Source organism: Vicugna pacos, chromosome 19 (assembly GCF_048564905.1).
Source record: "Vicugna pacos chromosome 19, VicPac4, whole genome shotgun sequence".
Lineage (NCBI taxonomy): Eukaryota > Metazoa > Chordata > Mammalia > Artiodactyla > Camelidae > Vicugna > Vicugna pacos.
The window spans coordinates 22,654,139-22,670,181 of record NC_133005.1 but is presented as its reverse complement, the minus strand read 5'-3'; the positions used below and the strand labels follow the sequence as shown (position 1 = coordinate 22,670,181).

The window sequence follows — 16,043 nt, the reverse complement described above, 5'->3', positions numbered from 1 at the left end:
GGGCTTAGGCCCTGAAGAAATTTCCTAATTTGAAAAAATTTTAAAAACAAAACAAAACAAAACAAAACCTTGTCCACAGCCCCCAGTTGGGAACAGAGGACCAGACCCCTTAGGGAAAGAACACGACCAGGGGATTGCAAGACTAGAACTTTCCACTCCTATCTTGGTCTCTTAGAATCATGGAATTTGGAACATTCAGCATCCTAGAATTTGAATCCTATCAGAAAACCCTGTATAGAATACAAACTCTGTAGATTCAGATTGTTGAGCCTTGAGGTCAGAATCAGATCTGCAGCCCCCAGAAATTTAGACCCCAGTGCTCTGGGACTGGTCATTGGAGAGCCACCTTCTCCTTGCATCTCATCTTGGAATGAATGTTTGCTCTCATTGTCTACTCCTAAATTTGTTAACAATTAGTAAGTCTGGGTGGGGCCCTGAAATCTGAATTTTTAAGAAGCACCCAGAGGATGCTGTTGGGCCATCCAGGTTTTGGGCAATGGATTTAATTCAGTCAGGCCACCTCTTCATCCATCAAATGGGGGAATGGAGGTCCAGAAAGAGGAAATGGTTTGGCCTTGACCCCACAGACTGCTGAGGATGGGCTGGGACTTGAACCTGTGCCTCCCAGTGCTGAGACCCCTCTCACCAGCAGCCCAGGGTGTTTAGATGGCTCCGTGGGATTGTCACACCTCCTAGATGTCCCTGGCCACTCAGACATGTCATACAGAGCACAGGAGGGTTCCTGGGGTTCACTTCTGGGATCTCAAGAGGCACAGGGGTGGGGGGATCACAACGTTGCTCTCTTCTGCCTCCAGGCAAGCTTCCTTCTTTCAAGGGGCCTGGAGGGTCTGAGGTCCCAAGTCTCACCCTCACCTCTTCCCTGCCCTCACTGCCCAGCCCCTGCCACACGCTAGTCCTCTGGGCCCCAGGCATTCCAGCAAAAACCACTCCATGTGGTTTAGATTCGGCTACTTCAAACTCATCAGCCTCGTGGTTTTGCAACACCCGCCTGATGCCCAAGAAGCATTTGTGAGTTTCTTTTTTCTTTTCTCTTTATTAAAAAAGGGGGGGGGGCTTGAAACAATAGAGCATGTCAGAGGCACAAACTTGCAGAAGGGAAGCTGATAGCCTGGCCTGGCCTGGCGAGAGGCGCTAGCTGTCCTCTGGGAGGTGAGGGCGGGTGAGAGTGAGGTGGGCCTTGGAGGGTAGGCCCCCCGAGATCCTCTTGGGAAGCAGTGCTGGGGGATCCTCATGTTCCAGGCAGAGGGAGGCCAGAGAGTGGGTGCTGTCTTGGGTGAGGACATGCTATTTCATCAACTTTAGCCTGTCCTCCAGCCTGGTGACACCCTCTTCCGCGGGCCACCCTGGACCCCTGGGGTCTCAGACTCTTCCTGCTCCTGGCTGTGGCTGCAAGGGATGCTAATGCAAATCAGGAACATTGCTTCCTGGGGAGTCAGGAGAGCAAAGGAAGCAGGGGTACCTTGATGATGGAGTGACAGGCAGGGAGAGACTGCTCTTCCTGCTGGGGGGGAGGGCGGGTGTCCCGGTGAATCCACGTTCTCAGGGGTCAGTGCTGGTGTGGGTAAGTGGGGGGACTCCTCCCCTGCTCCTGACCCGACCCCTTCCTTTCTCACCTCCCCAAAGGCCCCCAAAATCTCCTCTTAGATATGGGTGTGCTGAGCAGTGCCACCCAAAGGCAGAAAGCACAGCACTCGGGTTCCTGCTGTGACCTTAGGCAAGTCCCTTCTCAGGCCTGTTTTCCCAGAGGGGCCTGGCTGGCGGAATGGAGTGGCTTAGATCATCTCAAAACTCTTCCAGCTTCCATGGCCTCTTCTAGGATGAGCTCCCAATTCCCCCAGGGATGACAGCCCTACCTGGTACAGTGCTTGGGTCCCCACAGGACATGGGTGTACCATGGGCTCAGGAAGCAGGGGTCAGGAGCTGTGAGAGGGTGGGTGCTGAGGGGGCAGCAGGCAGCTTCCGGGAGGGTGGACTCTGCGCCACAGGCAGGCATGGGGCTGGCTGTCCAGCCAGAGGCCCCATGACGGCTCCTCCACACCAGCTGGGGAAAAGTCTCTGGGCATCAGGAGGCCCTTAGAGCCTCTTTCAGGGGGTTCCTAGGGGACCTGGTGGCTGAGGGCTGTGGACATGTCTCCAGGGGTTGGCCAGATGAGTAGGCACCCACAGCTCCGGGTCTGGGGTCCCCCCAGGAGGAGAAGCCGGGCTCTTAGGACAAGCCTGCCTGGGCTGTGGCCTGGGCCCTGCTCTTAGAAACACCTCTGCCAAGATGGGATCAGGGTGGGGTCAGAAAAAGGCCTAGAAAAAAAAGATGTTTGCTTTCTTTAAGGAGGAGACAGAGAGAGCCACGGGGAGGGCGGTGGGGGTGAGTGTGCACAGGAGTTAGTGCCTATCTTAGTGTGTGTGGAGGGGTGGGGGGGATGCAATGAAGAACAGAAGGAAAATAGGAGGAAAGAAAAAGACAGGTAAAAAGGAAGGTGAGAAAGAAGAGAAAGGGGAGGGAGGAGGCGGAAAGAGGTGGAAGAAATACAGGCAACAAAGGAGAAAAAAAAAGGTAGATTGAAAGAAAAAAGAGAGGAGGGGTGGGGAAGACAGAAAGAGAAAAGAGGAGCAGGAGCAGCAAGAAAGTGAAGGGATGAGAAAGAAAACAAGGCGGCTGGCGCCCAGGGCTGGCTGCGGGCTGGGCTCCTAGGCGGGCGGCCGGCGGGGCCTGCGCTCCCCCTGGCCGTCCTGCTTCCGCTCCTTGCGCGGGCGCTGCTCTCTCCGGCCCTTCTTCTGGTTGGGGTTTCTCTCTGCAACGAGAGCGCAGGGCATTGTTGCTGAGGCCAGTTAGGCCCCAGGGGGCCCCTCGGTCCTGACATGGGGCTCAGAAGGCTGTTGGGGTGCTGACCATCGCTCCTTTCTGGAGCTGGGATGGCAGCATCCTTTACCCTCAACCTTCTCTCAGTTCCTTAGGGGTGAGGAGGGCACTGACTTGCTGAGAGCCGCCTGTGCTGGACCCCTGCCCTGCCAGGCCTGGAGGTCCACGTGGGGTCCCTAGTTGGGACTGAGGGTGGCCCCTCCGGGGCATCCATGTCCCTCCCAATTGCACTCACTGCAAGGTCTACTGGGCTTTGGGCTGGAGACTCGACACCGTTCACCTGGGTCCCCGCACAAGCCTCCCCACAGAGCTCCAGGCCCAGCTCTGCCCTCAAAACCACAACAGTGACAGCAGCACTCCCAGTGCCCCAGGCAAGTCACCCTCCTGACAGCAGGAGGCAGGCACAGCCCCACTGCCCCATGGAACACCGTCACCTCACCCAGTTCCCAGTGGGGACTGGATGCAAACCCCAGGCCTCACTTGGGATCCCAACCCCATTGTCCCCCACCCCCCACCCACGTGGAGCGGGGCTGAGTTTCTAACACAAACACCTGATCCAGTCCCATTTCTCAGGCGAGGTAACTGAAGCCCAGGAGGGGCTTTGCTTACTCAGTGACACGGCCTGGGCTGTAGTTCAGGGCGTCACTTTCAAGTGACTCCCAGCTCACTTGGAGGAAAAGACTATGTCATCTCTGTGGCCTGTGCCCTTCTCCCCCAGCCCCGCCCACCCCGCCCCCGCCACTGGCTTCCTCACTGTTCCTCCCACATGGCAGAGGTCCACGCTGCCTCCACATGTCTGCGCTGGCTGTGCCCTTGGCCTGGCTGGAGTGCTCTGCCCCAGTCGTTGTTTGTCATTATGATTATCAACAGGTGAGAAGACGAAGGTGTGGCTGGAGCAAGGCCAGCCCTAAATTTCTGGTTGACAACATGTCTCCACACCCAGGTCATTTTCAAGCATCGTTCAGCTCCACGCTTTCCTCAACAGGAGCTGTGTGCCCACCTGAACATGAGGAAACTGAGGCTCAGGGAACCACTTCTCAAGGTCTCAGAGAGCTGGGAGGGGGGAGGGGAGGGGATCTTATTTCTTGAGTGTCAACTGTGTGCCTGTCTCCCCGGAGTCAGGGCTCCTCCCTCCTCAGGGCAGACTCAGGGTTATCCCCTGAGACCAGGCTGCCCACTTCTGGGGCTCCCACTCTAAGCTCCGGGCTGACTATGTCAGCCCTCAGGTGAGGACAGCATCTGGGGGACAGGGTGTGGGGGCTGCCTGGGGGGTCCTTGCCAGCTATGAAGGTGGGAAGTGGGGTGAGAGGCTTTGGGTCCCCTCTCTTCCCTATGCCTGCCTGATATCAGCCCTCTACCCACCCACCTACCTTCCCACCCACCCTCCATCCACACTCCCACCCTCTCATCCAGCAGGTGCTGACTGGAGACATGCTGTATGCCAGGCCTTGTTCTGGGCACTAGAGAGGCAGCTGTGAACAAGGCCAAGAGCTTCCTCTCATTGGAGGTCGCACTCTAGAGAGGAAGACAGCCTCTAAACAAGCAAACACAACATGTGCATGATCATCTCAGGAAGACATCGTGCTGTGATGTGATGTGATGGAAAGTGACTCGTGGTTGGGGAAAGTTCATGGAAGGCTCCCTGAGGAGGAGGCATTTAACCTGAGGCCCAGATGATGCAGGAAACCCACAGCAGGGGTGCTGTAAGGATTAAAGGAGTTGAATTTACAAAGCACTTAGCACAGTGCCTGCCCAGCACATGGTAAGCGCTTTATGAGTGTTTGCTGCCGTTGTTATTATTACTATTATTATTGTAATTATCCCCGTCCCCATCCCCATCATCATCTAGGGGAAGAGCTTTCCTCTCTCAGTCCCTCCACAGCCGATCAGCCATCATCTGTGAGAGAAGTGTGGCCAGAGTAACAAGTGTCTGTGTGGTGTGGGTGCTTCCCCCAGTCGGGGGGTCTCTTAGTTTCTCTGGTCCCAACTCAAACTCATCCTCTGTCCCCAAATGCCCACCATGACCCCCAGAGGCCTCCCTTCTCTGTTACCTGCACTTCCAATCCAGGCACCACAAGTCCTTCTGAAACCAGGGGTGCCCCTGGGTTCAAGTCCTGGCTCCATCATGTCCCAGCCATGTGCCCCAGGTGACCTGGCTCCCGGGCCCTCACGTCTAGCGTGACTATTGGTTCTTCCTTGCACGCAGACCTAGTTTTGGGTTCCAGGTCCAGCTTCCCTAGTTGTGTAATCCTTGGGCAAGTGGCTCAACCTCTCTGGGCCTCAATCGCCTTATCTGTAAAACTGGAATAATAACAATACTAACCTCACAGTGTCATCGTGCTGATTAAATGACTTAATGAATGTACAGAATTAGCACAGTTTCCCATGCGTAGTAGGTGCACGAACAGTTAACATTAGCTAATTGCATATGATCGCTACTCGCTGTTTACATCTTAGCAACCACACTCTGAAGCCTCTCTTCTATTTAAAGCAGGGCTTCCTAACAGCCCCGGCGGGTATCTTGGAACTCTGTTCGGGGATCTTTGTTGTCACAATGAGTGGGACCCCGGGGGCATTCAGTGGACAGAGGTTGGGGGTGCCACATGGGACAGTGCCCCAGGAAGAAGGTCCCATCCCTCCCAGGTCTCTCAGGCTGCCCCAGCCTCACATAGCTGAGAAATCTGCTGCCTCAGAGCCAAACTCCATCTTATGTGTGAGTGCCAAGTGTTTGTGAACACTCACTGAACATTCTAGAGCTGCCAGCGTGGTGTCAGTCAAGAGGTCACAGACAGTTTTGCTGGATTTTACCAAGAGTTGGTCACCATTTAGGAAATCATGTGTCTGACGGCGGCCGGGTGTGAGGCCCTGGCCGGGGATGGCTGCCACCTTCACTGGGTTCCTGCCTCACTCAGTACTCTCTGGTGGGCTGGACCCAAGCGCTGCTGTGATAAAATTTCTTTTGTTTCTCTTTTATATTACAGTTAGGCATTACACTAATTTTTAAAAAATATGACCAGTGCAAGTGGGTCACATCTGTGACTTTCATTTCAGAGTGTAAAGAGGGCGTTCCAAGTCCTTTATTAAAGGAGGTCAGTCTGAAAGGGTCGAGTACTCCTGGTGGGAAGGACAAGCTTGATTTTCCCAAGGGTCTGGGACTGGCCCTGGCAAGGGGGACATCGGGAAGGGCAACGCTCAGTCCACAAGAAGGTGTAGCTCGTGGGGCTTTCAAGCAGCCTCACAGGGACTATTTGTGAGGACAGCGTGTTCTGACCACGCAGAGTCACCCTGGGCTCTGCCCACGGCTGCCCCTGGTGCCCAGCCTGGTGCTCACCTCCTGGGCAGGGCCTCCGGATGGGACATTTCCTTGACTCGGACAGCACCTGGCAGGTGGCTGCCTCCTCCTGCCCAGCCCGGCCGGCCTCCCGGACACGGGTCTCCAGGCCCCAGGCCGAGCCGCAGGTCTTCCCATTGTGTGTGCAGGGGCTCCAGCTGCCCCAGGGGCCCAGCTCACACTCCTCTGTTGGGTGGAGAGAGACAGACAGATTGGGTCAGCTGGCAGTGAGGGTCCTTCAGATCAGGGGCAGGGTCTGAGGGGTTCAGGTCCCTGAAGATACCTCACTGGCTATTACAAGGAGCAGAGGGGAGATGTTTAAATAGTTACTTATGAGAGCTTGGGATGAGAGCTGTACTAAAACAAGCACAGGCAGGGAAGGCTTCCCAGAGGAGGCAATGTAGGAGTGAAAGGGAGAGAGGAATTCATCAGGTGAAGACAGGAAGGAAGTGCATTTCAGGCAGGGATGCACAGCCCCGGGGGCCCAGCAATCCTATTCGAGGGACAGCTATCCTGTTTGGGGACAGGGAAGCTAGAGTGGGGGCAGAGTGAGGGTTTGGGATGGGGGAGCAGGAGATGAGGCTACAAGGTCAGCTGGGAGGCCCTCAGAGCCAGGACCTGGGTTCTGAACTTGATCGTGTGCCTTTGATCAGCAGTAGGAGGTGGAAGCTATGTCACACTGTTGTGAGGAAGAATGAAGTCATGGATGTAAAAGGTCTCAGCAGGGAATAATTTTTAAAACTATTTAATATATATAGTATTCTCTCACCTTTGATTCTTTTAAGAGTTCCTGAAAGGTAGGCAGAGAATAGGGCAGCTCTTACTACCTCCATTTTGCAGATTAGGACTCTGAGGCTTAGAGCAGGTAAGGGGATTGCCCAGGGAACAGAGAAGGAGCTCACACAACAGAACAAGTGTATAAGATCTCATCAGGCCCAGAAACCGTGTCTGCAGACCTGAGAACAGTGGTGCTTCTTCTAGATGCACTGATTTGGGAAGCAAAGACTCAGCACCTAGCGCTGCCACAGGCTGTGCTGGGTGCCCAGGTGTGGCAGGGACAAGGCTGACGGGGGACTGCGGGTGTGTAGGTTAGCCATGCTCAGGGAGGGCCAGGAGGGAGAAGGGCTCCAGGTGGAAGGAATAATTCCAGCAAAATCCCCAGGACAGCTCTGCTGTATGCTGGGAAAGTTGGAACATGGACTTACATGGGGGAGGAAAAATAAAAGATAGGAGTGTGGAGGAGGCTGGCAGATGGGGACCAGACTGCCCACAGCCAGGGAAGGCTCTACCTGAGGACCATGGGGGCCACTGAAGGGCCTTGAACAGAAGAGAAACCTCATCAGATTGTCATGTTGAAATAATCACTCTGGCTTCTGGGATGAGTGTCTTCATGGGCTGGAGGCAGTAAGACTGGAAGCAGGTAGATAGGCAAGAGCCTGTGGCTAAGATCCCAGAAGGCACGGGAGGTAGGGAGAAAGGGAAGTTTGGGGGCGAGTCAGGGAGAAGGGGGAGGAAGGGTTGGGGTAGGTTTGGGAGCTTTATTCTGCTTCATTCTCCCTCAAAGTTCCTTTTGCCATCTAACATCTTTATTCTTGTGTGTCTCTCCTGTCTCCCCACTAAAATGTCACAACTACAAGAGCAGAGTCTTTATCTCTTTTGTTCACTAATGTGTCCCCAGCAACTTGGAAGGTTCCTGGTGCTTAGGCGTTCTAGTAAATACTTCTTGAGTGAATGAATGAGCGGATTGGATTGGATGTAGGATGAGAGAGAAAAGTCAACAGGGATGCCCATGTCTCCAGCATGGCCAGCCTGTGGGTTGTGGAGCTGACTACTGATGGAGGAGGCCCAGAGGAAGCACCAGGGCGGGGATGGGGAGGGAGGGAAGGAGGCATCCCCAGGGCAGGTGAGGATGTGAGTCTGCTGCTCATGGATGAATGCAGCTGAGGACATCTAGTCAGGAGCTATTAGATTTTAAAATGACCATGAACATGAGCCCAGAGAGAATGTGTGGGCAGAGATATGTGATTCAGGTGAGAACACTGTGGGACAGCCTCATGTAAGGACAGATCACAGAAGAGGAGCTCACACAGGAGTCTGAAAATGAGTGGTGAAAAACAGAGCAGTAATAATAATGACAGCTAATATGACGTGTGATAATAATGACATGTATGGAACACTTACTGTGTGCTAGTTATTGTATTAAGTACTATAAATTGTATTAATTAATTTAACCCTCATAACAACCCTCCCCATGAAGTAGGTTCTCTGTTCTAGTGTAATTTTTTTTTAACATTTGGAGAAACTGAGGGACAAAGAGCTTAAGTGACTTGCTCAAGGTCACAAATGGGTGAATTATAGAGCTAGCATTTGAACCCAGGTCTTATTCTAAAATCAGTGCTCTTCTGTGCTCTGCTGCCTCCCTTGGCAATAACAATGATGTCAGTGTTGGTAGTAATAGTAATCATAATATGGTACTTCTGACGGGTCTAGTGTATTGAAGGTTCCTCTGTGTACCTGACATGGTGTTGGGCTTCCCATCACCATGTGACATTTTACTATGATTTCTTCTGGGTCTCCTGACACCTTTCACCAGCCCCTGCTCCAGAGAGGGAGGAGATGGGGGCAGGGCGAGGAGGCCCCCACTCACCCTGGCACTCGCGTGTGCTCTGCTGGGCCACGGTGCCCGGCGGACAGGTGGGCAGACACTTCCCCTTGTAGAGGTAAAACCGCCTCTTGCACTGGATGCAGAAGTCTTGGCTGAAGCAGCTCTCACAGGTGGCCCCACATTCTGTAATACAGCCAGGGCCACCCCTGGTGAGGGTGGCTGCCCAGGGAGGGGATCATCTGGGACTGCCTGAAGGGGGAGGGCCTCTGAGCAGCCCCAAGCTCTGTAGCAAAGGACACACTGAAGCCCAGACTTGTTGAGGGTCAAACAGGGCTGCGTTCAAGAACTCCCTTTCTCATTTGAGCTGAAGCTCGGAGAGGGCAAGTAACTTGCCTGAAGTCACACAGTAGATCTGGGCTGGGAGTTAGGACTCCCTACTCCATTTCCAACAAAGCTCAGAGATAGTCATTATTTGTTCCAGGTCACAGTGAAAATGAGAGCTGGGAGTTAGGACTCTTCTTCCCTCTAAGGTAGGCCCAGAGAGGGTAAGTAACATGTCAAAGGCCACACAGCAAACTAGGGTGAAGTTTCCCTGTTTTATTAGTGCTGAGCCCAGAGGGGACACTGACTTGCTTAGGACTTCAGAGCCAGGCTGAAACCAAGCAAGTATCTCAGAGTCTAGGCTCAGGCATATACTGCTTCCCCTCGGTGAGAGGTGGGATGTGGGCCGGAGGTGCTCAGGAACACAGTGCCAGCACAGGACAAGGGAGGGGCCACGTACTTTTGCACCTGTTGACCTCCTGGCCGCGGACACCGTAGTAGCCTGGGGGACAGTCATGCACACACTTGCCGTACTGGCGGATGCCTTCCCGGTGGATGAACAGGAAGAGCTTCTGCTGGCAGGTGGAGCAGCCGTTCTCCTCTGAGCAGATGACACAGCCTGTGCAGTTGCCCCCTAGACCAGTACCCACTGCCAGCCAGAGCAGGATGGAGGGTGGGGAAAGGGAGAGAGAGAGAGTCAAACCACATATGTGAACAGCTTAGACTGTCTCATTGGGGTGATGATCAAGTCACCCAAACAAATGACTACATTTCCCAGGCAACTAGATATGGTCATGTGATCAAAATCTGGCCAGTGGGATATAAGTTAAAGCAATGTGTGCAACCTCTAGAAAGCTTAAAGGTCAGGGGTGTGATGCTGATGGTGTTGGTCCAGGGATCACACTTAGGGAACCACTGGCTTAGAGAAACTTGTGTATGTGCACAAGAGCCATATACAAAGATGGTTATTGCAGCAGTATTTGATAGCAAACAATAGAAAAAGCTTAACCATCTATCAAGTGATATTAAGTGGGCGTGTCCTTGCCACACCCAGGAACTACACTTCAGGGGAAGGGCCGCACTTTTCTCCTCCCCTTCTCCCTAACACCTGGGGGATTGCAGACTTGATGGCTGGGCCCTCCGCAGATGCATGAGCAGAGAGACCTGACAGAGAGACACTGTGGCTTGGCTCTCTACTGCAGATTCCTTTATGTGAGAGGGAGGAAAATGTCGTCCCTCTAGTTTAGGCTTCTGGAGCTTTCTGACAGATACAAGGACTCCATGGTAATGACTGTTGGTGTCCGGTCTTCAGCCTCGCAGGTGGCCCCTCCTCAGTGCCTTGGCACTATGTAAGCCCTCTGGCCCTGAGAAGGAACCCAACCAGCAAAGGGCAAAGAGACCCTCGATTGACTTGATATGATCTCTGCCACCTGGCAGGATAGGAGTTCAAATTAGAAATTATGTTCAATTACAGAAATACAAAATGGTGTTTCTTAAAAACTGAGTTTGTGGACTGAGAGTCACAGCCTGACATGGGCATGAGTGTTGTTGTCCATTTTGCAGCTGAGGAAACAGAGACTCAAAGAGGTGAAATGTCACACCCAGTGCTCAGCAGAATCAGTGGGGGCAGGGACCCATGACAGTCGGTCCCACGCTGCCCTCTTGGTGCATTTGCTCAGGGCCTCCACTGTGTCTGGTGGAGCTTGGGGTCACAGGGGTGAGCCACATGTGGCCCTGCCGTTCTAGGACCTCACAGCCTGGTGGGAGGGCTGAAGTCCACAGACATGACTGTAATAGCAACACAGATGGTGACAAAGCAAAACTCTTACTAACCACTGTCTATCGGAAGAGCTTAGGGATCACTCAGTCCCAACCCCTGTAGCTTCACTAGGGACCCTGAGGCCAGAAGGGGTGGAGGCTTCCCCAAAGTCAGGCAGCCAAACAGCAAAGAAGCCTTGTGTGTGTGTGTGTGTGTGTGTGTGTGTGTGTGTGTGTGTGTGTGTGTGCGCGCGCGCACATGGCATGCGTCTCAGCCAGCATCATTCATCACCAGGTCTTTGAAGAGAGCAGCAGGCTCTGCCTCCTGCTGCATTTTTGGTCCCGGCAGCTGGTAGGGGGGCCTCTAGTGCCTATATGTTGTAATGACACCTCTGACTTCTGATTCTGATGGCCTCACTCAGGCTTTCCATCACATCTCTGTAACTCAATTAGAAAGAGCAATGCTCCACCACCCCAAGCTCCTAGATGTAGAGACTTGAATGCTAATTTTATGAATAATAGGTGATGACAAATGGCATTTTCAATGCTGCTTTAGAAAGATCCAAACTTGATTCTTCTTAAACTTGATTGCGCATTAGAATCCCCAGGGAGGCTTATAAAGTGTCTGGGCCCAGGAATGTGCATTTAAACAAGCCCAAAATAAATGCAGTTTTGGTAGTGTCTTCTCTGCTCACAATCTTCTTTCCCTGAGAACCAGATCCTGCATCCACGCTGTGCTGCATGACTCTGTCCCCCAGCCAATGGTGGGCAGACTGAACTAGGGACTGACAGCTCATCCAGGCTGGGCCAATTAGACCATCTGTCCTGAGAATTTTGACTGTGGGCTGACAGACAATGGTCTCGGCTGGCTTCTTGACCTCCATTTGCAGGAGGGCAGAGCAGCCGGTTCTGGCACACATATGTGAGAAGCTTTGGTGGGCACTAGCATCTGCGGCCGCTCTCTTTGATAACAGAGGCCCAGTCTCTGACTTTGAGGTTCACGTGGAGCCATCTCCATCCAGATGCATTTAACCTGGACTTGGGCAATCAGAGCATCAGGTTCCCTTGACTACAGGGATTGGTTCAGACACAGGCACGTGTTTCAACAAGACCTAGTCTTAGGATTGCGCGTGCGTGCGTGTGTGTGTGTACACCCCTTTTGGATTTGGGAAGATGCAGACCAGAGCTGGTGGGCAATGGAGGCCACACCCTGGAGAGTCCATAAAGTCTCTTCTGTTCTCAAGCCACTTTGAGTAGCTTTTTGTCACTTGCAACCAAGCCTCCTGGCTAATACAGAAGCAGAGAGAAAAAATTAAACAAATCAGATGAAGAGACAGAAAAAAGCAACCTCACTGGCCTCAGGTGGTCAGACAAGAGTTTCTGACCATCGTCCAAGCCCAGGTTTCAGTCCCCGAAGGCTTGGCTCTCCCCATAGCTCCAAAGAAAGTCACTTGTCCACTTGAGTGCACTCTCCTGTAAGCTGACAATCAAAACGATGGAGCTCACCAGATAGGTGAAGCCCAACAGATTGGGATGGAGCAGCCCTGCTTCAGCAAGACCGAGGGGAGCAAGCACGGCCCACCCAGCCTGACCACCGTGCCACGCCATGGGGCCTCGGGGTTCTAGAGAGCACACTTTGGAAACCCCTGACTCCTTCCACACCTCAGCCTGACGCTGGCCTTCGTTGCTGCCTTCTTTCAACTCTGATGCACGTTTCTAACTGAAAGTATTTGAGCTCTGATCTCAACTTCCCCAAGTTTTCTTGGGGCATCAGAGGGGATGACACCTCATGCGACTTCCCTTAACAACTATCTCCCATAATCAAGGCCATCCTCCCCCAATCAAAATGCCAGTTGGCCAAAAAAGTATGGCCATGTGTTGCTCCAGCAGCTGGAGGGGCTTGGAATGACATCTGAGTCACTTTGTCTTTCCCCAAGCACCCAAGGGATAAGTTGAGACTTGGATGTCCATTTTATGGAGAATGACTATGGAATTTATCACATCAGGCTTGGCAGTTTACAAAGGGATGCAGGCTTATAACAACTCTCAGCATGTGCATTAGCCCAGGGTTGAGCGATCCATTCATCCATCCCTCCATTCATTCAACAAATAGTTACTGAGTTATTCTGTGTGAGGTCCAGCGCTAAGGGTTCAATGGTTATGAACTTTGGGCAGCAGCTGAGCGATCACATGCAAAGTACTTTAACTCTCTGGACCTCAGTTATTCTAGCTGTAAAAGGGGGTGAAAACACTTACGTTGCAGTGTTGTTATGGTAAAAGGAGACAGTACATGGAGAACTCTTAGCTTAGAGTCTGGCAGCAGATAAATGGATGCTCCTGTCATTATACTGTTTTCTGCCCTCACATCTAAGGATGTGTGTTATGGTGCAGGTATCCAGGCTCAAATCCTGGCTCGATCACCCATAGAGAGTGACCTTAGACAAGTCCCTTCATCTATGTGGGTCTCAGTTTTCCCATCTGAAAAACTGTGGCAGCAACTCCTGCTCCCACGGGCATTGTTATGAGGGGTGTTCAAACAAAGCAGCAAGTGCCTGGCATGTAGTAGTTGCTTCTCCATAAATGTAAATTCCTTTCCTGTCTCCTCACTGTCACAACCCACGGTGGGATTGTCAACCCACATTTGGACCCTTCTCCCCTTTCACAGGTGAGCAGACGGAGGCCAGAGGCATTGATGGAGGACAACACCAACCACCATCTCCAGGGAGATGGCCTTTCACCCTCGGCATGGGAAGGGCTCAGGGTAGAGGTGTGAGGAGGCAGCTTTGGTCTTGGGTGAAGGGCAGTTTAGTTTTTCTGTTGGGATTAGAGAATGACCTGTGCTCTTTGAAATGAGGGTTCTCAACCTCAGGGTGGCCCTCATCCTGAGAATGACCCCAAGCACCTTCTTGCTGTAGGAGTCAAGGGCTCAGCGTTTGCCAGTGATCACTATATTTTTCCATTTAGGGATCTGGAGTGGATTCAGGGTCACCTCTGCATGACCGTGCCTCCCACCCACTTCCATTCTGCAGAGCTTTCCTCGAGAGGGTCAAAGGCATAGGGTGACATCTGGGATCCCGAAAATGACCAGTTTTCCCCAGACAGGCTTATATTTTCAGTAGCCTGCAGTGAGTCTGTCACTGAAAAATCCTCAGTGCCCAAGCCAAGAACTCCAGCTACACACACACACACACACACCCCAAAAAAACTAATCTACCAACATTAAAAAAATCAGATTTCACATAAGAAGATGGAATTTGGGCTTCTCTGGAGAAGGTACAAATACCTGTCACCGCTGGGCCTGCATTCTGTAGGCCCCCGCCTGAAGGCTCTAGAGAATAAGCCATGGGCTGAACTGATAAACAGGCTGTGAGAAACGTCACGTAGCCAGCTGGATAAGAGATGGCCTATTTAATGTATCTCAGTATGGACGGCTGGATAGCCAGTGACGGGTAAGATCCTCAGAGGACAACCTAAGACAGGCACAGCCGGCTGGGTAAGAGATGGCCTACTTAATGAAGTTTTGTGATGAACTTTAAAACAATCTGTCCTTGATCATGTAACATCCTGTGCTTACTGCAGGAGCCTGGGAACCTGGAGCCTGGGAACCTAAATGGCTTAAGATTATTAATACTGTTATAACTTAGATGGTATGTGAGGCATCATGCATGTCCTATATAAACCCTTTTACAAGAATCAATAAACAGAGTAGCCATCAGCTCTCTCTGCATATGGTGTGTATGTGTACATGATATAGCAACACCAACACATTCCCGCAGGGCAATGACTGGTTGGAGTTCCACAGGTGGGGCCTGTGATCTCCCGTTTGCCACAGTCCCCACCCCTCCCTATTATTATCCCTGACACTGAGGCCAAAGGTCAGCTGCCATGGATTCTCAGGCTCAGGCTGCTGTTTATCTTATACCCAATCCCTTATTCACATTAGAAGGCAATGTAGAGCAGGGGTTCCCAAATTTGAGCAAGCATCAAATTCACCTGGAAGGCTTGGTAAAACACATTGCTGGGCCTTCTCCCAGAGTGGCTGATTCAGTATGTCTGGGCAGGGCCTGAGAATTTGCATTGCTAACAGGTTCTCACTTTACAAGTGGAGTAGGGTTAAGAGTTAGACTGCTTGGGTTCAAATCCCAGCTCTGCCCCTTATCCTTGCCCATGTGACCTTGAACTAGTGTCTTAACCTCTCTGTGCTTCAGTTTTCCCATCTGTAAAATAGGAATCATACTGGCCAACCTTACTGAACCTTGTGAACCTGAGCAGGCCTGATACTTACAAGGGTCTCGGTAATCTTACAGTCACCACCTGCCATGCCTCCACTGGTGTTTGCGATCTTGGATTTGCTTTGGCAATCAGCACAGAACTCTTAATTTGAGGTCAACATTTCTGGGGTAGAGTTTCTTTATACTTGGGGTGTGCCTTGCATGAGAACATCGTGTGTCTTGGTGGACTAAAGGATTTATCACAGCTGTCCTGAAGCACTCCCTGCAAGTGAAAAGGATGCGGAAGGAGAAAAAGAAACCATTGACCATTGCCCCAAGGCAGGGCAACCTGAGGAGGGTCAGGCCCTGCCCTGGGCCCTGCTCTGTCCTCAAGAAGGATCCAGAACCATGTAGGGGGGCCCCACACAGAGAGTGATGGGCAGTGCTGTCTCCGATCCCTGCTGGCCATGGAGGATGCATGTCACTGATGACCAGAGGAAATAAACAACATCTGGGCTCCCGTCTGCCTGCTCAGACCGCCACATCTGGGAGACAGTCACTGCCACTGCAGGCTGGCTCAGAGGACCCCTGGGCACATTCCTGCTTTGGGGGGCAGACTGCACCATCCCCAGCAAGGGATGGGTCCTGGAGATGACTCCTGGTTTGGAGACCCAGAAAAAGGGGGGAACTTGAGATGATCTCAAATTTGCACAATGACAAACCACCATTTTCTGGCTGGGTGATCTTAGGCAAGTACCTTCACGCCTTTGAACCTGTCTCCTCTTTTGAAAAATGGGGACAATGGGACAACCACCTCCCAGGCACCCGAGAACGCATCCATGCGAAGTGCTTAGCACAGCTCTTTGGAGCTTGATTTTATTACTTGATTCATGGCAGATGCATGAGAGGCTCCCAGAGGTGCTCCCTTAAGCGCTGGGG

General features: G+C 52.3%; 1 protein-coding gene and 1 long non-coding RNA gene across 3 annotated transcripts in view; one reads left to right on the top strand and one right to left on the bottom strand.

Annotated features, from left to right (window-relative positions):
* The first annotated feature begins 311 nt into the window (after positions 1–311).
* Positions 312–3,893, top strand: LOC140687264 (uncharacterized). The gene is made up of 3 exons (XR_012061449.1): positions 312–416; positions 816–1,029; positions 3,749–3,893. It is a non-coding gene; the product is annotated as an uncharacterized lncRNA (long non-coding RNA).
* RSPO4 (R-spondin 4) overlaps positions 1,072–16,043 on the bottom strand; it is a 30,714-nt gene continuing 15,742 nt past the window's right edge. The window contains exons 2-5 of one of the 2 annotated variants that reach the window (XM_072943573.1): positions 9,596–9,784; positions 8,857–8,997; positions 6,210–6,395; positions 1,072–2,810 (exon numbers count right to left, since the gene is read on the bottom strand). In XM_072943573.1, coding sequence (XP_072799674.1) covers positions 2,707–2,810; positions 6,210–6,395; positions 8,857–8,997; positions 9,596–9,784 — 620 coding nt within the window. In that variant the 3' untranslated portion in view covers positions 1,072–2,706. The remainder of the gene's footprint in view (positions 2,811–6,209; positions 6,396–8,856; positions 8,998–9,595; positions 9,785–16,043) is intronic. The other variant, XM_072943574.1, reaches the window with a different exon arrangement.